The sequence below is a fragment of the Pseudonaja textilis genome, chromosome 1, assembly GCF_049901715.1.
Source record: "Pseudonaja textilis isolate UNSWEBS1 chromosome 1, rPseTex1.2, whole genome shotgun sequence".
NCBI classification, from domain to species: Eukaryota; Metazoa; Chordata; class Lepidosauria; order Squamata; family Elapidae; genus Pseudonaja; species Pseudonaja textilis.
In genome coordinates this window covers 244,136,740-244,159,705 of record NC_141990.1, presented here as the reverse complement: position 1 = coordinate 244,159,705, position 22,966 = coordinate 244,136,740, and the positions used below count along the sequence as shown (strand labels likewise).

Genomic DNA, 22,966 nt, shown 5'->3' with positions numbered 1-22,966 from the left:
GAACTTCTTTTCCAATAAGCTTCTGCTTGTTGGTGTAAACCTTTTAAGCTCAGTGTAGCGCTAGGGGCATTATTGTGAAATAGTGAGAGAAGGCATATTTACAGTTGCATTCTTTGTAAGGATGACTACTGGCAACAGTTCTTCCTTTTGGCTAATTGAATTAAAAAAACAAGTCTTAGGAAAATGCAGTTTGGAAAAGGTAGGGTATCACCCTCATAATTCTTGCTTCACCTGTTCCTTTCCCTGCAAGGTTTCTAAACATCTCTCCACCCACATCTCCCAAATTTCTCCCTTCAGAGACTTCTTTTTCTAAAAAATTCTTCAACTGAAACTGTTGGGTAGGGCTACTAGATTTGGGGTATAAAAATCTGGACAGCTAAATGGCTTCTGTGGCAAGATCAGCTAGCTCTTTATGAAGAGAGCTTGCTTTGGACCAAGGAACTGTTATATTTATTTTAATAGTAAACAGCAGATTAGTGCTAACAAGCTTTAAGCCATGTTTTCCCTGTACATTCTTTCTCACATAATACCTTGCCTGTCTCTAAGGTTTAAGAATAAGTAACAACCAAATTTTTCATCATGTCACTAGCGGGATGCTGCAATGGTCATAGGTGCAAGGACTGGTTGTAGGTTACTTTTCTCAGCACCATTATAACTTCAAATAGCCGTTAAAACAAATGGTTATAAGCTAAATACCTGTATTATTTTGATATTGCCTTTTCAGGGAAGAAAGAAGGGCAATGCAATTCTTGAGACCCCCCCAGAAGAGATTCTTCTCAGGAGAGATTCTTCACTTGTGATGGTTCGACAACTGGGTGCTAGTTTTACTAACAATTTTTACAAGTGTTATAGCAATTAGTTGTGGAACTCTCAAGTTCTCTGATCTTGTTGTAAATATACAATGTGATGGTGTTGTAAAATATACAATGTGATGGTTCAGAGAGAGCGTATAGATTTGCTAGGATTATCAAAACATTCAGACCTTTCTGTTAGTTGATGACATACACATTTTTTTTTAATATCAGTCATAATTTAGGTAATATATTTCCATACATCTGTACTTTCATAAATCCTGCTGGATTGGAGCAGGATATAAATTGCAGCAAATAAATGCATAAATCAGTCAGAGAAGACGAGAACCATCTTAAGTAGGAAATAAAAATGTAGGTTTGTGTAAATATTTCCCAAAGGAAGGTGATCTAGGGTAAATGGTAATATTTGCCAGGAAAGCTGCCTGACTTTGAAAAACTAAATAGTCTTCCTTTCATTTGGTACTGGAATCTCTATTCACCTGCTGGAAGAAGGGAGCCATAAGAACTGTTTGCTACCCATTTTGACAGGTGCATTTGTTGAAAGCTGTTGACTAATGGGATAATATCTATCACAGTTTTTTTGTGGGCTGGGCTTTGAATTGTTGTGAGCATTTTAATTATGGGCTGGGCATGTGATGTTAGGGTGTTGGTTGTGAATGAAAGCTGTCTTTTCACTAAGGCAGTGATTATTAGCAATGAGACTTCTCAGAGGGAACAGTGAAACTGAACTTTTTTTTCCTTGAAGACCACCAAAGGTAAGTGGCTTTACAGGTTGACTTTTCTTTTCACTGTCCCCTCCCAGTTCAGGAACAGAAATTATGGGTTTTCATTTCTTGAACTTTTATTTCTTAAGTTATCTTCTTGGAGATTCCCTCTTCCTTGCTTCTTTGGCTATTTGTCTTTCATTTATGATTTCACTTATATTTTAAAATCCTTTTCCAAGGTATTTATTTCATTGCAGAGGGGAACTTGTATGTGAATGAAGACATTTTTTGATAAGAACAAGGCTTTTAAACTATGAGTTTACTGTCAGTTCTCGGCTCTGCCATGACTTCCTTAGGTAATCTTAGACAAGCTACCCTTTACCTGACAGTCCTTCTCAACTTCATAGACTGTAAGATGAAGATCATAATTGAACTATCTCATGCAGGCCTTTTTATTTTATTTAATTATTTAATTAATTTATATTAAATATTTTGGAGTTGTTGAATGGATTTTGCAATCTGAAAGCAACCTTACAATCCTCAGTATTGTTTTTCACTATTATCTAAATGGACAGCTGTTATACGACCAAGGAAAAATGAATGTTTTTTGAAATTGTGAATTTTCCCCCCCAAGGATCTGATCCCTGTCAATGGAGAGGCATGCATTATAAAGTTTTTTTCAAGCTCAAATGAGATTTGATTTACTAAACCTCCATGAATGCCTGCATCTACAAAACATGTTTCCAAATGTTGTATATTTCCAGTAATGTTGTATATTTCCAGTAATAGACATGATATTTGCTAAGCTTGAGCTGCATAGAAAAGAGTCAGGAATGCAGTGCTGGTTTCAAAATAACTGCTCCAGCTAAGGAACTAGAAGGGAGTGTCTGGGAAAACCGATTTGCCTCAAGCTGTGACAACAGGTATGACTAGAAAAAGATGCTGAGCTAGTAATATGACCCGGTTGGTCCAAACAAAATTAAAATTATTCTTTTTAAGAGTTTTCACAGGTTTTAATTATATTACCCTCGATACTCATATACTTTTTTTTTTAAATTTTTTTATTGTTTTTTAACATACAAAACACAACAACAAAACATAAAATATCAGCTCGATACTCATATACTTTTGATTATGAAGAAATGTGTCAGTTTCTTTGCTGGCTTTGAAAACATTGCTGTTTGCACTAACTTTATTTAGATTTGAAAAAGCAGAAGCTACAACAAATAAATTAGGATTTCCTTTGTAGATTGATGAATTATAGGTAATTGTTATAATGACTGAGTAAAAGGTTGCAAAGCTTCCTTCTAAAATGATGCTGTAGCAGTGTAGGAATCACCCACCAATTGATATAATCTCCAATATATAAATAATTTCTTAAGGCTGCCATGAAGAACAATAAAAGGAGTGACTGTACTTGAGATATTCTGCCTTTTAATTCATGTGGATTTTTTAGCATTATCATGGAACAATAATATTGCATAGTTTGATATGGTGGCAATCAGAGATGTAGTTCATCAATAATAGGAAGCAGGTAATACTTCATGAACAATATGAAGTCTATTAACAGTTTTTCTGTTGCACCTGTGCCTTTTTCCTATAAGCCCACTGAAAACACTGCTGGAAGTGTTAAAAAAAATCATTTTTGTGTACTCCATAGCCAAAGGAATTTGCTTAAAGCCACGGCAAATTAAATGTTGTTTGTCAGAGCCACACAGGAGCTCATTTCTACAAAGTCCCTTTCTCTTTTTCAAACAGTAGCAATGGTATGATGTCACAAATGAGACTATAAGGAAAAAAAGTTTGGAGCTGGAGGTGCACTTTTTTAACTAAGCTACACAATGGCAAAGATAAACCACATTTTCTTAGGATTGAATATTTCTAGGCAGCTGATGCCTAGACACTTAAGTTTACTCTCCTTTACTATTGTATGATGAGTATAGGACTAAATACAGTTGAATAATTTTGATTATCTGGTTTTTCAGTTAGAACTCTAAATTTGGAAATGCTTTATACTATTTTGGCACTCATTAGAGGACTTGACTCTTTTTCTAACCCGTTTAATTAAGTGTTGCTACAGTTTTATAATATCGCTTTCTTGAATATGTGTTATTTCTCTAGGCAGTACGAAGCTGCCACAGAGTCTCTAATAGAGAAAACAGTTGTTAACAAGGTGCAGCAGGAAAACCCTTTGCAAAATCAGCCTTCCTACCGTGGAACCATATCTGCATTCAATTCACATGCTCACTGCCCATGTCTGCCTATATTAGTAGATTTTATTTCCTTATTATTCTCTAAGGAATGAAAAATTGAGACACGTTCATTATCACACTGAGCTTGACATAGGAATAATTTATGTTTTGCTGGTGGAGTGTTTTTGAGCTTGTCTGAAAAAACTGCTTGTTTGTTTTGAATCCAAGTTATTGGAAGACACCGGCTGTCTTCCACATTCTCCCACCAGCTATAGGCAGTCCTCAATTTACAATGACAATTGGGACAAGAATTTCTGTTGCTAAGTGATGGGGTAATAAAGTGTGACCACATCCTTTAGCAACGGCAACCCTGTAATATTTTATTTATTTTATTTGGTTTGTCAATTGCTTACAAGATAACAGGTATAAGTAAAAACATAGTTATGAATACATGGATACATATAAGAAAAATAAAAGAAACAATAGGACAGGGACGGTAGGCACGTTGGTGTGCTTATGCATGCCCCCTACAGACCTCTTAGGAAAGGGGTGAGGTCAATAGTAGAAAGTCTAAGATTAAAGTTTTTGGGGTTTGGGGAAGAAACCACAAGTCAGGTAGAGTATTCTGACATTGACCACTCTGTTGCTGAAGTGGTATTTCCTGCAATCAAGTTTGGTGCGATTAACCTTGAGTTTGTATCTATTGTTTGCTCTTGTATTGTTATGGTTGAAGCTGAAGTATTCATTGGCAGGTAGGACATTGCAATGATTTTATATACTATACTTAGATCGGACCGAAGACAGAGTAGTTCTAGGTTTTCTAGGTCTAGAATTTCAAGTCTGGTGGCATAAGGTATTCTGCAATGAGTAGAGGAGTAGAGAACTCTTCTTGTGAAATATTTCTGGACTTTCTCAGCTGTGTTAATATCAGATAAGTAATGTGGGTTCCAGACTGATGAGCTGTATTCGAGTATTGGTCTAGCAAATGTTTTGTATGCTCTAGTTATTAGTGTAATATTACCAGAGAAAAAGCTACGTAAGATTAGCTGAACAACTCTTAATGCCTTTTTGGCTATATAGTTACAGTGGGCTCTAGCACTTACATCATTTGAGATGAGTACTCCAAGATCCTTGGATCAACAACAAGGTCTTGACTATTCAGCCTGTATTTTATTTTCTGATTTTTTTTGCCAGTATGTAACACAGAGCATTTATTTGTTGAAATTTGAAGTTGCCATTTGTTTGACCATTCTGATACATAGTCAAGGACTTTTTGAAGAGTAGCAGTATTTTCTGTGGTGTTGAATAGCTTTGCATCATCAGTGAAGAGAACACAATTCCTCTTAATATGATCACAGAGGTCATTTATGTAGGGTATGAAGAGAGTTGGTCCTAGAACACTGCCTTGGGGGACACCACTGTTGACAGGTACAGAATTTGATAGGAGGCTCCCAATTTTGACCATTTGTTGTCTGTTTGACAGGAATGCTTCTATCCAGTTATGCAGTTGTCCAGAGATACCATAAGATTTTAGTTTTAGGAGTAGTTTGTCATGTACCACTGAATCAAAGGCTTTACAGAAGTCTATGTAGATTGCGTCTATTGTTTTGTCCTGATCGAGTTTTATAGTCCATGTATTTTTGCAGTGTAAGAGTTGCAGATTACAGGATAGTTTTTTTCTGAAATCAAATTGTTTATTGGAGAGTAGGTTGTCTCTAAGTGGAGGATAATGGATTGGTTAATAATTGATTCCATGACTTTACAGGGGACGCAGCATAAAGAGATTGGTCTGTAATTTTCAACTAGGCTGGGGTCTCCCTTTTTGAAGATGGGGATGACTGTGGCTTGTGACCATAGGTTAGGCAAGGAACTGGTCCTGAAAGATTTTTCAAAGATTATGCTTAGAGGTTTGGCTATGGCAGTGGATAACTTTTTTAAGAAATAGGCACATATTCCATCCGGTCCAATAGATAGAGATGGTTTTAGATTGCGTAGTGCTTTTTCAACATTGTCTTCTGTAAAATCGATATGTATTAGATCATTGTAATTGTCTGTGGTTTGACTAGGAAATATTGGGCATGATCCATTGCTGTTTACAAATACTGAGCCAAAGAATGTGTTAAAGAGGTTGATTTTAATGGTGTCATTGTTGCAATCTTTACTATTAGGTCCTTTCAGGGGTGGGATGGACCTTGAGTCTTTTAGTTTGTTGTTTACAATATTGTAGAAAGTGCAGGTGGAATTGGTGCGTAGAAGGTTTCTCTCTTGTTTAATGTGATTGGTGCATTAAGTCTTTATCTGGTGGCATAAATTTTTGTATCAGCTTTTGAACTTGGCAACATGACTAGATCCTAGTTGTCATCGTTAACCAAATTCCAGGGTCGGTAGGTGAAGCTGCCTCATGCTGGCTTCCCACAACCATGTCAGTGGGGAAGCCGACAGGATGTTGCAGGCACTTTCAGCTTGCAAGTAGGTTAGCAGGCAGCTAAGTAGCTGCTGCTGGGTGAGGAAATGATTGAGAGAGGCATGAAGCTGCTGGAGATGGCTGAAATGGCAAAATTTTACTATTTTGATTAAAGAAAAGAATATAAATACTTTCATTTCCACATGGACACTGCTTCTGAACTTTGTGCTTGAACTGGAAAAGAATGAAACTTTGATTTTGAGTTTTACCGATTAGACCAGGAGTGTCAAACTCAAGGCCCACAGACCAAATTTGGCCTGTGGGGTGCTTAGATCTGGCCCGTGGGGCCACCCTGAAAACAGCAAAGGACTGGTCCATGGTGTCTCTGTCAGCAAACTAATCAAGGAGAGAAGCAACCTGGAATTAAGGAGAAACTTCCTAACTGTGAGGATAATTAACCAGTTGGAAGAGCTTTCCTTCAGAGGTTGGAGGTTCTTCATCACTGGAGGTTTTTAAGAAGAGACTGAACAGCCACTTGTCTGAAATGGTAAAGGGTCTCCTGCTTGAGCAAGGGGTTAGACTAGAAGACCTCCAAGGTCCCTTTCAGCTCTATTCCGATTGATTGATGGATAGATGAATGTGCTGTCTCCATAAGATAGCTAAATATAAATAGACATGGGCAATCTCAACTATATGTATATATATATAATATAGGTATACTGCGAATAATAATATATTACAACAATACAATGTATAATATACAGCGTGTATAATAATACTCATGCTGACTGAACACTCTCCCTTATGAACTGTGAAGGAGCTGAGGGCAATATCATGGATGTTTATATGCCCATATTGTATAGCTGTGCTAAAATACAGGGTGGACACAGGCTAATATTGCTTGACCTTGATCTTGTGCTAAAATACAGGGTGGACACAGGCTAATATTGCTTGAGTTCATCATTTCAATATTTTTAGTTGTGTGCAAAATGTCCCTTGCATTCACTGGTTCATGCAAGAAACAACAGTTTTTTGGATAGTCTTTGCGTGAGTTGAAACTTCCATCCATATACAAAATAAAATAAGGCCGCTACTTCTGGATACAAATTGAAACTTGGTGGTAGTTCCAGGCAGTGGTTAGGGAGGGGGGCAGAAACTGGCAGAATGGAGAAAAGCCAACACTGGTGGGGGGAGGTTCTTGGAAATGGTGAAATTGGCAATGCCAGCCGAGTGGAGTGTATTATGCTCAAACTCTATCCTGTACAATTGAGATTATTTTAGCTAGATGCTAGTGGCAGCAGCAGGGGGGAGGGAAAGACATGTGTTTAGCACATGGAGGGTCAATTTAGGAGAAAAGAAGAGTTCAAAGATGTATGCCAATCTTGCTCTGCACACTCCATAAAATCACTCCCAATGTTTTCATAATCTGTTTTGGTTGAAACCTGAAGCAACAAACTATTTGGAGTTTTGTTTCTGCCAAACTGTGGCTGATGTGATGGTTTGGAAGAATGTTCTGCTCTATATTTTCTATTCCATGCACTCCCCTAAATATTTCTGATCCTAATTATTCTAATCAGATCAAAATTAGGGTATATTGTTACATATTCTAGGCAAACAACTTATTCAAGTATAGCAAACTCCTTTTAGTTTTCATGGTAGCCCAAATGAATTGTGGTCATTAGATCCTCGTAAGAGGGTTTTTGTTTTTTTTCAAAATAATACATGCAGATGAACGAGGAAAATGGGCTACTTTACCAAGAACACTTTTTAAAAAATTTTAACACTGCTTAACAGGAAATCAGAAGTTATCTCTGAAAGGAGTTCCCATCAATATGGATCACTCTCTTTGAATCCTGATTAAGAGACCTGAACAAACATATATGCTTAGCTCTCCAACTCTGAAGTTATTTGTTTTTATTAGCAGTCAGGTTATAAGCTATTATGCTATAGCCATATTTGAAGTTATTTTTGAATTGTGCCTGGCACCAAATACGTCATGCTGAGCCTTTTTGTAGTCATTAAACATATAAATCAAAATGACAGCAATTAAAATCTTCTTTCATAAGACAGATAGGTTACCTGCAAGGAGTTTTTAGTAGGACTGTATCTCAGGCAAGGCTGAATTTTAAGGTGCAGTTAAAACAAAACAATTTAGGACAGGCTGACATGAGCTGGAATGGATGGATGGTTATAAACTTCCTTATCCCAATTCAAAACACTCTTGAAACTAGCCTTGACTCGTTTTTTTCCCAGATACTGGAGCATTACATATAACAGTGCATTAGCAACTGTGCCAAAATAAAGCCACTTGCTTCAAATACTGTGCTGTGATGGAGAGAGGGATTGAAATCAGTAATTAGCAGATCTGCTTTAATTCAGATATCTTTGTGATTGGAGCACTGACAATCATCTCAATCAGAGTTACTTTTGCTGTCAAGCTACCCAATCACAGGCACTTGGGAGGAGCTAATCAAACTTGGGAAACAAACCTTTAACTGAAGCATCCACTCCACCTCATCATTCCCTGGTCTTTCAAATAGTCATCTTTGATTATTGTAGCTGAATGGACTACCTTGGGAGCTATTTGCTTTACTTCCATGTCTTTTCTTGTTGTTAATCTCCAGCAATCAGCTATAAAGCATTTGGGCAGGGACAATAAGACCCCTTATTTCTTTTGCATAGCCCCTGTAATTTAGAGTATCTGTTTAAAAATTACGGCAGATATTACTTGCAAAAGAATTCCTTTTGGTGCAGGTTTAATCACATTAGCTCTTAAAAACACCACAGCTACTAGCATGCACATACACACAAACATGCATCTTCACCTATATACGTATAAGGTATCTGACTCAAATATTGGAATTATCTCCTCATAAGGGACTAAATATTTTATGATTTTTGTCTTATCCTGATAACAAATATAGCTAATTAATTTTTTCCCATACAGGATCAATTCTGGTCATTTTCTTTAAAAAAAAAACCAGCTTATGCTCCTAAACTGGAATTGATAGGATAGTACAGTATATTCTCTAGAACTGTTCCAGCTATTTTTAAAAGCTAGAATTCAGTCTTCAGAGTGGGTTAGATAACCACTCTAGACCCATATTATTTTACTGTTGTTCTGGCAATATCCCTTTCTCAGTTTGTGCAAAGAGAGAAAAAGCAAGTTCAGAATAAGTTCCAATGTTAAACTTCTTCTATAATCCAGTTCAATATTGGTGAATGTTTCAGAAGTGTGACAATGGCCATTATGAACAAGAGTAACAATTTCTATTATTTCTTAGGCTTATTTATTTCTCTCTTAAAAAAAAACTAAAGGGTGGCCTAAATAATTGCGGTTGAGAATCCTGATTTTTGACCTGTTCAGAGTAAGTGTGGTACGAGTTAAGTTTTTTTTGTATTTTCAGATTTTGTATTTGACTGGAAATCAGAATTATAGCATATCTGCAGGGGGAAAAAAAGAAATATTTATGTTCAGGAAACAAAATTCTCTCATGCTCCGGAATTATATCAGTAATTACAATAGTGGTTTCTAAAGATTTTTATTCACCTGGTTGATCTAGTGGTTAAGGTGTGGCCTAGAAAGCAGGAGCCTGGAGTTCTAGTCCTGTCATAGGCACGAATAATCAGCTGGGTGGTTTGGGGCCAGTGACTTTCTCTCATCCCAACTTGCCCCACAGGGTTGTTGTTGTGGAGAAAGTAGAAGGAGGAGGGAGTATTAGGTATGTTTGCCGCCTTGAGTTATTTATACAAATAATAAAGACAGATATAAATATCTAAATAAATAAATGACTCAAAGAAACTGTACATTTTCAGTGGGTACAACTAGCAATCTATTTTGGGGAAACAGGCATGCTCTGGAAGCTGTAGGAGTTTCCCTTCATACAAATGACCAGCAAAGGAGATATTTTGGATAATTTCTGTGTAGGATAGTGCTGACTAGTTTGATCCTGTTTACATTCTGCACCTGTGGAAGAAAATGTTTGGCATAAAATAGCCTTATGCAAATAAGTGCCTGCTGCCTGTGTGAGGGATGAGTTATACAAGATAGAAAGCCTTAAGGCTTACTCCACTGAAGTTTGATCTGTGATTTGATTACAACAGCTTGAGTGCTTTATATAGTGCAACAGGTAAGAGAATAAAATGTTCTCCCATGAGCTGTTCAGAGCATCCAGTAGTTGGAGGTGCTTCAGTCTCTGCATGTCTAGGCTGGGCTTAATTTGTGGAACGCTCCTCCTCCTCCACAGGATTCCTCCCCAGCGTTCCCCAGTTTTGGCTCAGCTTTGTGAGAGATAGGCAGCGCTTGTGATTCTTCCTTGGCCAAAACAGGAAAAATTCTTTCCTTGCTAGCAGGTTTGAAAGTTAATCAGCTTGTCTTTAGAAGCCTTTAGCCTTCTAATCGGATTGCGATCTCTCGACGTTGGCTCGCATTACAGAGATCACTCTCATTACAGGGAAGCGCCAATTCGTGCCCCAAAGCAGCGGGAGGCTTCGGCGCTGCTCCGCGCCCCCTCCCCACAACCGATCTTTCTACCTCTGCCATTCCGACAGATTGCCACAGAGTTTCTTTACCCAAACAGCGGCGTGAGCTCTTTGCTCCCAACAGAGTCATATTGCTTTCCTTCCCCCTCTGAATGCCACTTGGGGTGGAGGATTCAAATGCTTAGTGCCTTCCACCCTTCCCCGCCGTTTAGCCTTATAGGAAAAGCCATCGGAGGCTATTCCTTCCCACGGCGGGAGTTTGCTGCTGGGGAGCACACCAAAAGATTGATGGCCGGAGGCCATCTTTTCTTACAAGACCTCGTGGCCGCGCTCCTGTATTCCATTTCGTGCTGTGTGAGGTAACTCTGTTCCGAGCAGAGGTTCCCTTCAGGAACACTGGGGACCATTATACCCTCGTCTTGGTTTTTTTCTACATTTGAGGCTATTCTTACAGTTAATTTGTTGGCTTAACCCTCACAGCCCAATCAACCCAGTGGCACAACAGCGAGCACCTAGGCCTGTGTCCGCCTGTGCAGGGAAGCTGTTGAAGGCCTCTACCCTTATCAATCTGGGCCTTTAGGCGTTCTCAATTTGGCTGTTTGGTTTCTCAGCACATCGTGCCACTTAATTAATATTCATATACATATTGCCATATATATATATTTATTAGTGGTTATATAATAATACAATAATATAATAATAATAATTTTCTCTTCGGTATATTTTAATACCAATAAAATATTATTACTGAGATATGACTCATTATAGATAGGTATTATTCAAAAAAAAAAAGAGGAAAAGGGTCAATAAAAACATCATCAGGGTAACCGGTCTGTCCTCAGATCAGGCCCCTGGGCGTGCCAACCACCTTCACAGTATTGCATTGTATAACAAGCATACTGCAATTCCAACTTCAATCAAAATGGCAGATGGTAGCAGCTCTCAGACCACATCCTTGAAGGTCAAAGCCAAATCTCAGCACAAACCTAAGCAGGCTAAAGGGAATTCTAAAACTTCAGAAAGGGATGCCATCAGGTGCCATAAAGCTTTACAAAAACAGATAAGTGCACACACGAGGTCTCACAGGACTTCCCCTCCTCCAGTCCAGGTCCGTCTACCTCTTCCCACCCTCCTCCTCCCCTAGATCTCTCCCTCTTATCCAGGCACAGCTTGGCTCCCCAAGGCCAACAGGCCCAAGTATCTGGGACACCGACTACGCAAAGGGCTTCCAAAGCTACATTCACTCCGATGGCTGCTGGTCTTCATCAGGATGACATTCTTACAGAAGAAGTTCCAGAGAGGATGAAGGCCTGGATGGAGCTGGCAATCCGCCAGGGAATCGCAGCAGGTCTTCAACACGCAGTTATGACCAGGGAATATCCTGTGATCACTGATCATGATTCCCAATCGCTAAAGTCATTGACCAGATCGGAGCAGCACTATACCCAGGTACATTTACAAGGGGAGGTCCCCCTCCAAGGGCCGACTAAGGAGGAGGAGGGGGAGGAGGAGGAAGAAGTGGATCAAATTGATCAAATGGAAGAGATTGAATCAGGATCAATATATGACAGCGAGCCCCTGTCAGAAGCAGACCCCTTAGAAAGGGGAATGTCTGAGGATGAGGGCCTTGTTCCTGACTAACCTGTTTTTACAGGCTTATTCCACCCACAACTTTTCAGATCTCTCTAGTTTAAGGCAAAAAATATTGCACGCCTAAACAAGTCGACCCCTTCTACCACTCCAACTCCTTTGGAAGAGGGACCAGAGGATCTAATTTTCAACCAACCAGTAGTTGAAGCAGAGGTGATCCCAGTTCCTCCCATGTTTTCGGACCTGGTACACAAACAGTGGGCCTCTGCAGCAGTGTACCCAGCCCCACTGGATATGACAGGAAATATTTCAATTTGGCCCCTGATTTCTCAAAATTATTGAATACTCCCGAGGTAGATGAACCTATAGTGGGATTAGCGTCGTCCTCCATTCCCAGTGATGCGCAGGAGGCATTAAAGCCAGAGAAAAAACAGGCCGAGCTAGCCCTACGCAGAGCCCATCAGTCTGATAAGTGGGCCATCAGAGCAGCCACGGCCGCCTGCTAGACGAGAGGGCGGAACTACTTCTAGTATCTCCTTACTGACCCAGACGGCCATGGTTTGCAGACCTCCGCAGTCTATCCATATCAACACCGTGGAAAATTCCGCCAGCCAGGGTTTCGCTAACCCAGGGACCCCTTCAACATCTGAACCCTCAATGGTTGCACCTGACTATCTGGAGGTTGAGTGGAGTTGTCTGAAGAGTGAAAACCTTTCCAACAGAGTTATCGCCACTATCCAAGCCGCCAGACACCCCTCAACAACTCGCATTTACAATGCCACATGGTCCAGTTTCTGAAAATGGTGTACTGAGTCTCGAATTGATCCCATCTCTCCATCTGTGGCTCAAATCCTAGAGTTCTTGCAAGAGGGACTTGACAAGGGATTATCACCTAATACGTTGAAAAGACAGGTGGCGGCCTTGGCGTCAGTTCTCACTTGTGAAGGTCTGCTATCTCTTTCCCATCATCCACGCATACGGAGTTTCCTTCGAGGAGCCACAAATTTATGCCCTCCAGTGTTATTCCACCTGGGACCTTAACAAGGTCCTTGTTGCACTCACTAAGGGCCCTTTCGAACCCTTGAAATCGTCAAGTCTCCAATTTCTGACGTATAAAATAGTTTTCCTTGTAGCGATCACTTCTGCTTGTCAGAGATTGCAGCTTTGTCTGTCAGAGATTGCAGCTTTGTTTGTCAGACAAAATCTTTGTGTTTTCCATTCTGACCGGGTGGTCCTTCGTTCTGATCCTACATTTATACCCAAAATTAACTTGGTCTTTCATAGGGCACAAGAGCTGATACTTCCTAATTTTTGTCCCAGACCATCCCAAGGGTTGGAACTACAATGGCATAGGCTTGATGTGAGGTGAGCATTGCAAATATATATCAACCACACAGCGACTTTCAGAAAAACGGAGGCCTTATTTGTGTCTTTTCAGCCCAACACTCAGGGATGCAAGGTCTCACCTTCTACAATAGGCCGTTGGCTACTGGCCGCGATAGCGAAAACGTATCAGACTCAATCCCTGCAGGTGCCCAGGGGCATAACAGCTCATTCAACAAGGAGCGCCGCAACATCGGCAGCGTGGGCCACACAGGCACCAATAACTGAAATTTGTCGAGCCACAACCTGGGCCTCCCCATTGCCATTCATTAGGCATTATAAAATAGATGTGTTTGCATCCGCTGAGGCCTCCTTTGGCAGAAGAGTTCTGCAACGGGTCCACAGGGACCAGGAGAAGATTCCAGGCCAGACGGAGTCCCTCCCGTAGGACAGGCCAAGCTTTAGTATGTCCCACTACTGGATGCTCTGAACAGCTCATGGGAGAAAGGGCGTTGGTACTTACCTGACATGCCCGTTCTCTTTGAGCTGTGAAGAGCATCCAGCCCCACCCTTTTTTCAGTCTGGTGGGGTCCTGTTTCAGCCAATGAGTTGTTAGGGCATTGAGGACGAGGGCGGTTATTTCTCTCGTCTTCGCCAAAACTGGGGAACGCTGGGGAGGAGTCCCGTGGAGGGGGAGGAGCATTCCACAAATTAAGCCCAGCCTAGACATGCAGAGACTGAAGCACCTCCCACTACTGGATGCTCTTCACAGCTCAAAGAGAACAGGCATGTCAGGTAAGTACCAACACCCTTTTTCTGTTTCTAGTTTCTATCACCATTAGCTCTCTAGGTGGCCTTTATGCAAGATTCAGTTCTGCCCCATAAAAGAATAATATCCTGCTAAGTGGTTTCACTGGAGCTTTATGAAGGTTACTGAAATGATTGTTCATACTATTCAACATTCCTTGTTGAGTATTATACCCCACTCAGTACTTGCTCTTGAGTAAACATAGGCTTGTGTTAAATAGTACAGTATTCTGAATGCATAACATAAATGCATATAACATAACTACATATAGCATAAATATAATAGATGCATAGATTATATTTTTTGGCCTGGGAGAACATCCCAAATAATTTAATTTAGCATATATATGCACCTACTGATATGCAGGGAAATTTTTTTCCCCTTAAAGGGGGAAAAACAAAAAACGCTGCCAAATTTTTTCATAGAAGGAATGTTTCGGTAATCTTATTTCCTGAAATGAACTTTAAATCTGCTTGTGAATAGCAAACTGAAAGCTAGAGGTCATGGCTTGAAATGACTGATGCTTCTGCCAAAGTTGCACTGGAGGGCATGCCACCTGAGGAACTTGCAAATCTGGGATTGAGCAAGGCTAGGAGTGGAGAAAAACATTAAATAAACTCCAGTTAACTACTTCTAGGTCCCATCCTACAAACTAAGATAAGTAAAGCTAGTAATAATTGGGCTTTAGAAAACGATGAGTGACTTTAGGACATTTCTGTATTTAAAAAAGAAATCAATATAACAAATACTCCTTGTCGAGTTTTATAATTCTGTGTTATAAAATAATTCAGTTTGCCTTGAATCTTTCTTTTTGACTTTATAATCACATACTTTATTTATTTGACAGATTGCTATCTTGCTTTTCATTCATGAATTCAAGGTAGAAAACATGATGCTATCTTCCTTTCCCCCCATAGCAATAGCAACCTTGGAAAGTAGTGGGAAGACGAACAAGAGCAATCGATCCAAATATCCCTTAGTGATCTTCTGGGTTAAGGGTAGACTACTGTAGTAGACTAGTACAATTCTATCGTGAGCACTGAAGCGCTTCCAGATTGAAAGGATTGAATGGTGACATCATTGCTCAGGGGATGCCCACTCATGGGGTTCCTTTCATGACCTCATTAAGTTGCCCACCATAGTGGTACCCATTTATCTAGTCGCAGTTGCCAGCTTTTGAATTGCTGGGCTGGCAGGAGTTGGAACGTGTGATGTTCTGCAGCAACACTGGGTCTTGAATGCGAGCCTGCCAATAATCAGGACCATCCTAATCTTTTGAGCCACCATGATCCCTTACTTCAACTTCTGTTTCCCCGCTCCGAGTTCAACACCTTAATGGCTTAACTCAAACATATAACATCTACTTTTCATCAAATTATTCTCAAGACAATTTACAACTAATCTGTTATAGTAGCATGAGCTTGATAGCAGTTGACTAGACACTTGATGGAACTGCCCTCCAGATCACAAGGAAGCTCTGCAGCTGCCTATCAGCATCCGTCTGGGTCCATGAAGTATTTGGGCAGACCATCTTAATAAGCATAATTGTGTCCTGGATGAACTTATCCTCCCCCCAATTATGCTGCCTTCACCTCATCCCCATTCTGTGAGACAGGTAGCCTTAAGTCATCCTTGGTTAAAGTAGTATTTTCTACCTTACAATGACACCATTCTGGACAGAATCTGCTAAGCAATCTTATCCATCAATTTGCAAGAAAGTCTGATGGCTAGAAAAGTCTGCCATCTAGTGGGTTCTCCAGTGAGTAGGATCAGTTCTCAGACAACCATTTAAGGTAAATTGGTTGCCACTGCTACCCTCTTTAGTCCTTTATATACTTTCTACTTGTTCACTTAATCCACTGTTTTTATAAATCGCAAGGATGATCATGATCTGATTATTGACTTTTACATATATATGTATCTTGAAAATGAAATGATTTCTGTTGATGGCAAATTAAGAGCGTAGCAGCTACGTTGTTATGATTTAATTCGCTCATAATCACTCATGTCTTCGTAACATCTCATCTGGACTACTACAATGTGCTCCACATGGGGTTGTCCTTGAAGAGCATTCGGAAGCTTCAACTAGTGCAGAATTGGCTAGATGGGTAGTAAAGTTGTCAGGTATTCAATACCTGTAACACCACTGCTTCATGAGCTACACTGTTTTCAAATGCAATTCTAGGTATTAGTTATCACCTTTAAAACCCTTTGTGGCTTGGTGCCAGGTACCACCTTTTCCTAGTTGTCTCTGTCAATCCAATTTGATCAGACAAGTTGGACACATGCAGGCCCCATTGTCCAAGGATTGTTGGCCGGTGGTAACCAGAAGTACCTTCTCTGCCACAGACCCTGCTCTCTGGAATATTGTTCCTTCAGATATCAGGATTACCCCAACCCTATTGGCCTTTTACAAGACTGTGAAGACTTGGTTGTGTGGTTCGGCCTGGAGCCCCAAGTGGGTTGAGGGTGCTGATTGTATTAACATCCGTAGTACCATTTTACTTGGTGCCATACATATTTATTTTCTACTGTTTAATTCTTTTTATGTCATATGATCTATGTTGCCCTGAGTCACCTATTAAGACGGGCAGCTATAGAAATCAAACCAAACAAATAAGTAAACATTACCTATTTTTTTCCCTTTTAGACTAAGAAAACAAGATCCAAGCAAGCCACAAAAGATGACTTCTGATGCTAGTCACATGCTTGAAGCTGCTCTAGAACAAATGGATGATATCATTGCAGGTATTGTAATAGTTTATTTTTTTTTAAATGACCAACATTATATCCACCATAAAATCTATTTTGCAGCTGTGATAATGAAAGATGAACTATCCAGATGAATTTCCATTTATGTTTGACTGTCCAAATTTTCTCAAGTTATTGACCACAATAGTTTTTTCTCTCTGAGCTATTTTTAAACAGATCAAGGTCAATTTCCTGGGGAGCAGAATGTACTTTGTTTTATAAAAAGTCTAGTGTGGCAACCAAGACTGAGCTTATAGGGATAAAATGGTTAAGGAGAGTGTAAAATTTAATACATTTTTAGTGATGTGGTCATTTAACATTAGAATAAGAATCTTCAGTGATTATAAAGTAAGGATATCAATTATTTTAGCATAAGAATATCAAGAAAAAGGATGTTATCTTTGTACAGTATTGAAATGTAAGAAAAATTGGTTTTTTTAATGATCTGAATAAAGTAAATTTGAAATTTATTTGACAAGGGAAAAAAGTGAAAATTGAAAATGTTACAAGAATCTAAAGAAAATTGAGGGTTTGGACTACCAGATTGGTTTTTATATTACTAAGCATGTGTGATAACATGGTTAAAAGAATGGATATCCCTCAGAGATTGTTATATTTAGAAAGACATGACTTACAACTGGGATGGCATGCTTTCCTATGGTATGAGAGGATTAAAATCCATACATACTTTCAAAATCACTATATAAGAACTCACTAATATTTGTATGGGGAAAAAATAAAACCTAAAATATATTTGAAAATCCCAGAATGGCTCTCAATGGTGGAAGCCTTTACATACCCAAATCTGGTGAAGTTCAATAAAATTGTGACATATAAAGACGTTTGGACTCGGAAGTTCAAAGCAAGAGTTTGAAGACCAACCCAAGTTTTAAGGCTTCAGCTTCAGGCAAAGAAAAAATAAACAGAAAATAGTGGTTTGTAAAGTATCACTTTCAAAGTCATAACAAACTCCTCTTACTCTTTGTACTCTTTTTAAGTCTGGTGGATAACTAGGACTTTCTGTTCTTTTCAAGTGCAGGAACTGAAAATTGTTCAGTTAAGTTACTCCCTCCTTAGTCATAAAGAACCACAAAAGCAACCAATTGCATCTTATAGCTCTTAGTGTGTATAACAAAGCTGATAAAGTTAAACGAGAGGTTTTTTTTTTGAAACCAGGAGAATCTTGAAGCTTCCTACAAATACCAGAGCAGTCTGTGCTGCAGAAGTAATTTAAAAGTGCTTCCTAATGTAGCATCTGTCATTAAAGAAGGCTTCACGCTTTTGTGTGAGACTGAAAAAAAGATGCCTTTGTTTCAAGTCTGTCTAAATAATAACTGCCTGAAGTGGTGGCATCTTCATGAAGAAGACTGAAAATACTTGGGATAGTATTCATAGGAATTCTCAGACTTTTTCAGGCGGTCGATCCTGTTAAGTTAAAAAGATTTTTAAAAACCTGAAATCCCTCACCAAAAAGCAAAGCTTGAGTAATGGAAAGTTGATTGCATGCAAGTCAGTGGTTCAATTTTTTTTACTACGAGTTCTGTGGGTGTGGCTTGGTGGGCATGGCAGGGGAAGGATACTATAAAATCTCCATTCCCTCCCCATTCCTGAGGGAAGGTTACAACCGGTTCTCCGAACTACTCAAAATTTCCACTACCGGTTCTCCAGAACTGATCAGAACCTGCTGATCAGAACCTCTGATGCAAGTGAACATTTATCTGCCTTATTTTCTCACAGAAACCCATAAAATTCTCATGGAAGCTAGTTTGAAATAACAAGTAGCAGGGAGGAGCTTCCTTCCAGTCTGTTTGTAAGCCTGCATGTTCCTATCCTTTAGTGCAATTGAGCCTGACTGAGCCTGTATTTTTCATCTGCTAACTCAAAAGGGCTATTATGGGAGGCTTAGCCATAAAACGACTGCTACTATCATTCACAAGATAATCAAAAAGTGAAGCAGCTAACTTTCTGACAGCCCCAACTTTAGAATATTCTCTATCATTCCAGTTTAACATTTGTGAACAAGCACATTAGCGTTAGGATGTCCTAAACTATAGCAAGAGTCAGTTTGGTATAGTAGTTAAGGTGACCGAAGGCATGCATTAAGGGGTGTGCATAAGTGCACAATCATGCCTACCATCCCTGTCCTACTGTCTCCACTTATTTGTACCTATTTCCCGTGTTCTTACTCATGTTTATATTTATACCTATTATCTTGTAAGCGATTGACAAATCAAATCATATCAATCAGTAAATAAATGCTGTAGATGTGCCCTAGGATAATGCTGCAAATTGGTCACCAGGACCAGAGGTTTAGTCTTTCTGAGCTTCTAGATTCGTGCTGGAGCCCATCCTCAGGGAACTTCTCTCTAGCACAGGGGTCCCCAACCACCGGGCCCTGGACCGGTACCGGTCCGTGGATCAATTTGTACCGGGCCACCTATTTTGCTTGGGTGCCGCCATCTTGTTTCGACGGCACTTGAGAAAGTGCTTCCGGGTGAGCTTGTCGGTCGTCGGAAAGCGGCATTTGGGTGCTTAGTTTCGTCGAAGGGGGGGGCGGCTTCGAACGAAGAGCCATCCCGATGGAGGTGGAGTCTTGCGTTACTCAGGAGGAGATTAAGAAAAGCCCATCGACCACGAGAAGGTACAAAGGAGGAGTTGAAGGTGGCAGGGAGAAGCGGGGGACAGCTGGCTGGCTGGTCGTTCAGCTTGCCTTGCCTTGGTCGTGCATGCTGATGCCGGTACCGGTCCATGGATCATTTTGTACATTTTGTACCGGCTGTGGTACAAAAAAGGTTGGGGGCCACTGCTCCAGCAGAATGTGGTTTTTAGTGGTTAAGGCACTAACCACTGGAAGATTATGAATTCTACTCCCACCTTGGCCTGTCCCTCTCTCTTAGCCTAGGAAGAAGATGACAATGGCAAGCTATTTCAAAATCTTTCAAAAAAATTGCAAGGACGTGTCCAGGGAGTTGCCTGAGGGCAACCTTGAGCTCCATCAGGATCAAACTCCAGGCTGTAGGAAGAATTTGCCTGCAGTTCTGCACTTAACTACCACGTTCTATATGTCACATATTCTTCTGTTCTGAAGCACCCAGAAATCTCACTGTATAATAATTGTAAAGTGAAAGTGTTCGAAATTTGAAAATTCAATACTAGGAAAGAGGCATGGTATTTATTTTTTAAAAATTCAGAAATCATTTTAGCACTTGATTTTAAGGTTTGTGTGTGCATTTCTCTTAATTGAAGTCTTTGTTTGTTTGTTCAATTTCTGTAGCCCGCCCCCATCTTAGTCAATGACTCTGGGCAGCTTGCAACTCAACTTTAAAGAAACTGTATAAATGAATGCAAGAGAGAGCACAAACCAGGGTTTTAAACATGCAGTAGAGATTATAGCTTTCTAAATAATGAGAACATTTTAAAGATTATAGTAATAAACTTGAAAGAGGAATGAAGATGAAAACAATATGTTTTGGGGTTGCTCTTTTGTATTTATTTACTTTTTTTTATAATATATGTAATGTGCTTAATTCGTGTTATCTTTCTGGCTACATAAACAGAAATATAAATTTAAGTTAACATGAAATGAGAAGATTCATTTTCAGATCTCTCTTCATGCTCAGTTATTTAAATGGGAAATGCGGAGTTAAAAATAAGCATTTCTACATATATTTGGGAGAGGGAATAGAGGTGCAAGCTGAATCCTGCTGTGGGCAGACTCCTGCTTTCTTAATTGGTGTTTTTTTTCTTTCCAGACAGAAAGTGAAAGGACTAGTAGAGCAACTGCTGCAGCAATTTAGCTTAAAAATAACACAGCATCTGTTTGTGATTAGAAGATGGATGCAATATTATGTTTCTTCCATCCTGTGCTGGGCCTATTTTTCTGCACACACACAGACACAAGAAAAGCTCTCTTGGAGAATTTTGTAAACGTCAGTTTTCAACTTTTCAACTCTTCTAAATAAAATGAATTTTCAGACAAATAAGGATAGAGCTACCCCTGTCAAACTGACAACACTGGATGATAGTTTTCCCCTTCAATTCAGACCAGCTACTCAGGGATAATCATAACTATTGGCTCAGTAAAAGACAAATGAATGTACCAAGGGTGCTTTTTCAAAGGCAACTACATTTCGTTTTTCCTTAAAGATATTCTCATCCAAGAAGCTTCTTCAGTTGTGACAGAATGGTGGAGGATGAAAGGATTTATATTAGGATTTGTAACTGACCGCAATGAATATAAATCCTTTCATCTTCAGTCTCAACTGAAAAAGCTTCTTGGATGAGAAGTGAAACGTCCTAAGGAAAAATGTCTAGTTGCCTTTTGAAAAAGCACCTTTAGGACAACCATGACCTGGATGACTGGGAATCTCCATATACATAAATGGATGTAGTTAAGCACACTTTGGCCTTTCTCTTGTATTTTCAGGAAACTCATATTCTGGAATATATGGAATGCTGCATTTATGGTATGCTAATCTAAAACACCTTCCTCATTGCAGAAATTAAAATAATCAGGTAGAAAGAGGAAGAACATTCCTCATGATCATTAAGCAGGAGTTTAAACTTTAAAAAAAAGTAAGTATCATTTAAAAACTTCAAATGGTAGCACTCCTTAAAATGGTCTTTCTCAGAATAGAGTTTGCCTCTTTAAGATGCTCCAAATTCTTGGCATTCCAAGAAGATGAATTATGTTGATGATTCAGATATATTATTCTTATATGTAGCATTGTCTCATTTGGACATGCTTTCTGAAGTAAGTTGATGTAATTATTAAAGACCCTTTCCTCTATTCAACTTCTAATAGTTCTGTGTGTCTTCTGATAATAGCAATAGCGCTTAGACTTATATACTGCTTCACAGTATTTTACAGCACTGTCTAAGCAGTTTACAGAGTCAGTATATTTCCCCCAACAATATGGGTCCTCATTTTACTCACCTCAGAAGGCTGGAAAGCTGAGTCAACCTTGAAGCCAATGAGAATCGAACTGCTGATCTGCTGGCAGCTGGCCGTCAATAGAAATAGCCTGCAGTGCTGCATTCTAACCACTGCACCACCATGGCTCATAATCAGCTATGGAACATAGGGATATATTCTAGAAAGGGAAATGCTCTGGGGCAAATGAGCGATCAGCAAGATCACAGCCAACCACTTTTTCCTCTATTGCAAATCCATTTAATTATGACCTGGAAGAAATATTTCTATAAAATAAATTTCTATAAAAATCTATATGGATAAGTCTACAGTACTTAGTCAGCAGGAGCTGAGCTTGATTTTTAAAAGGTTTTATCAATGTTTAATAAAGTGTTAGGTTTTTTTTAATGATAGCCCTATTATCTGAAGATGAAGCAGAGTTATTTTTTTTTAAATCCCAAATCTTTACACTGAAAGTTAGCTTTAGAATAGGCAGTGAAAATTGCCCCATAAATGTTGTAAATAAAAGTCTTTATAAAGGCTGGAACGTATGTTTTGACTAGAAGATCATTATCTGAATTGATTGGTATTTTCCAATTAAAATATGTAGTGGAGACAGGTAATAAGTAACCTGCAGGTTAATAATTGACATCACTTTCTTGGTTGAGAAGAAGTGAATGACACACATCCCTTTCTCTTCTGTGACTTTCACATTGCACCACGGTTCCATGTTTTCGCTTATTTCCATAAAGAAAAATGCCTGTGCAAGCTTTGTGTCGCTGCTGACAACTGCACTGCTGCCTTTCTATCTCACTGTCAGTTTTCCATAGAAATCTGGTTGATTGATTGTTACAATTGGGGCCGGTAACTCAATCACTAAGTGTCATTGTTATTAAGTGAGACGTCGCCCAACTGTGATGGACTTACCTCACATCTGCCATGGTCATTAAGCGAAACATCATGTAACTAGGATTTTCACTTTTACTGC

General features: G+C 39.4%; 1 protein-coding gene across 8 annotated transcripts in view; it reads left to right on the top strand.

Annotated features, from left to right (window-relative positions):
* PPFIBP2 (PPFIB scaffold protein 2) overlaps positions 1–22,966 on the top strand; it is a 138,025-nt gene that overhangs the window by 11,923 nt on the left and 103,136 nt on the right. For 6 of the 8 annotated variants that reach the window (XM_087921180.1, XM_087921179.1, XM_087921169.1 and 3 more), the window contains exon 2: positions 16,966–17,063. In XM_087921180.1, coding sequence (XP_087777306.1) covers positions 17,000–17,063 — 64 coding nt within the window. In that variant the 5' untranslated portion in view covers positions 16,966–16,999. Of the gene's footprint in view, positions 1–1,482; positions 1,568–16,965; positions 17,064–22,966 lie in introns of those variants that run through there. The other 2 variants (XM_087921168.1, XM_087921167.1) reach the window with 1 other exon arrangement.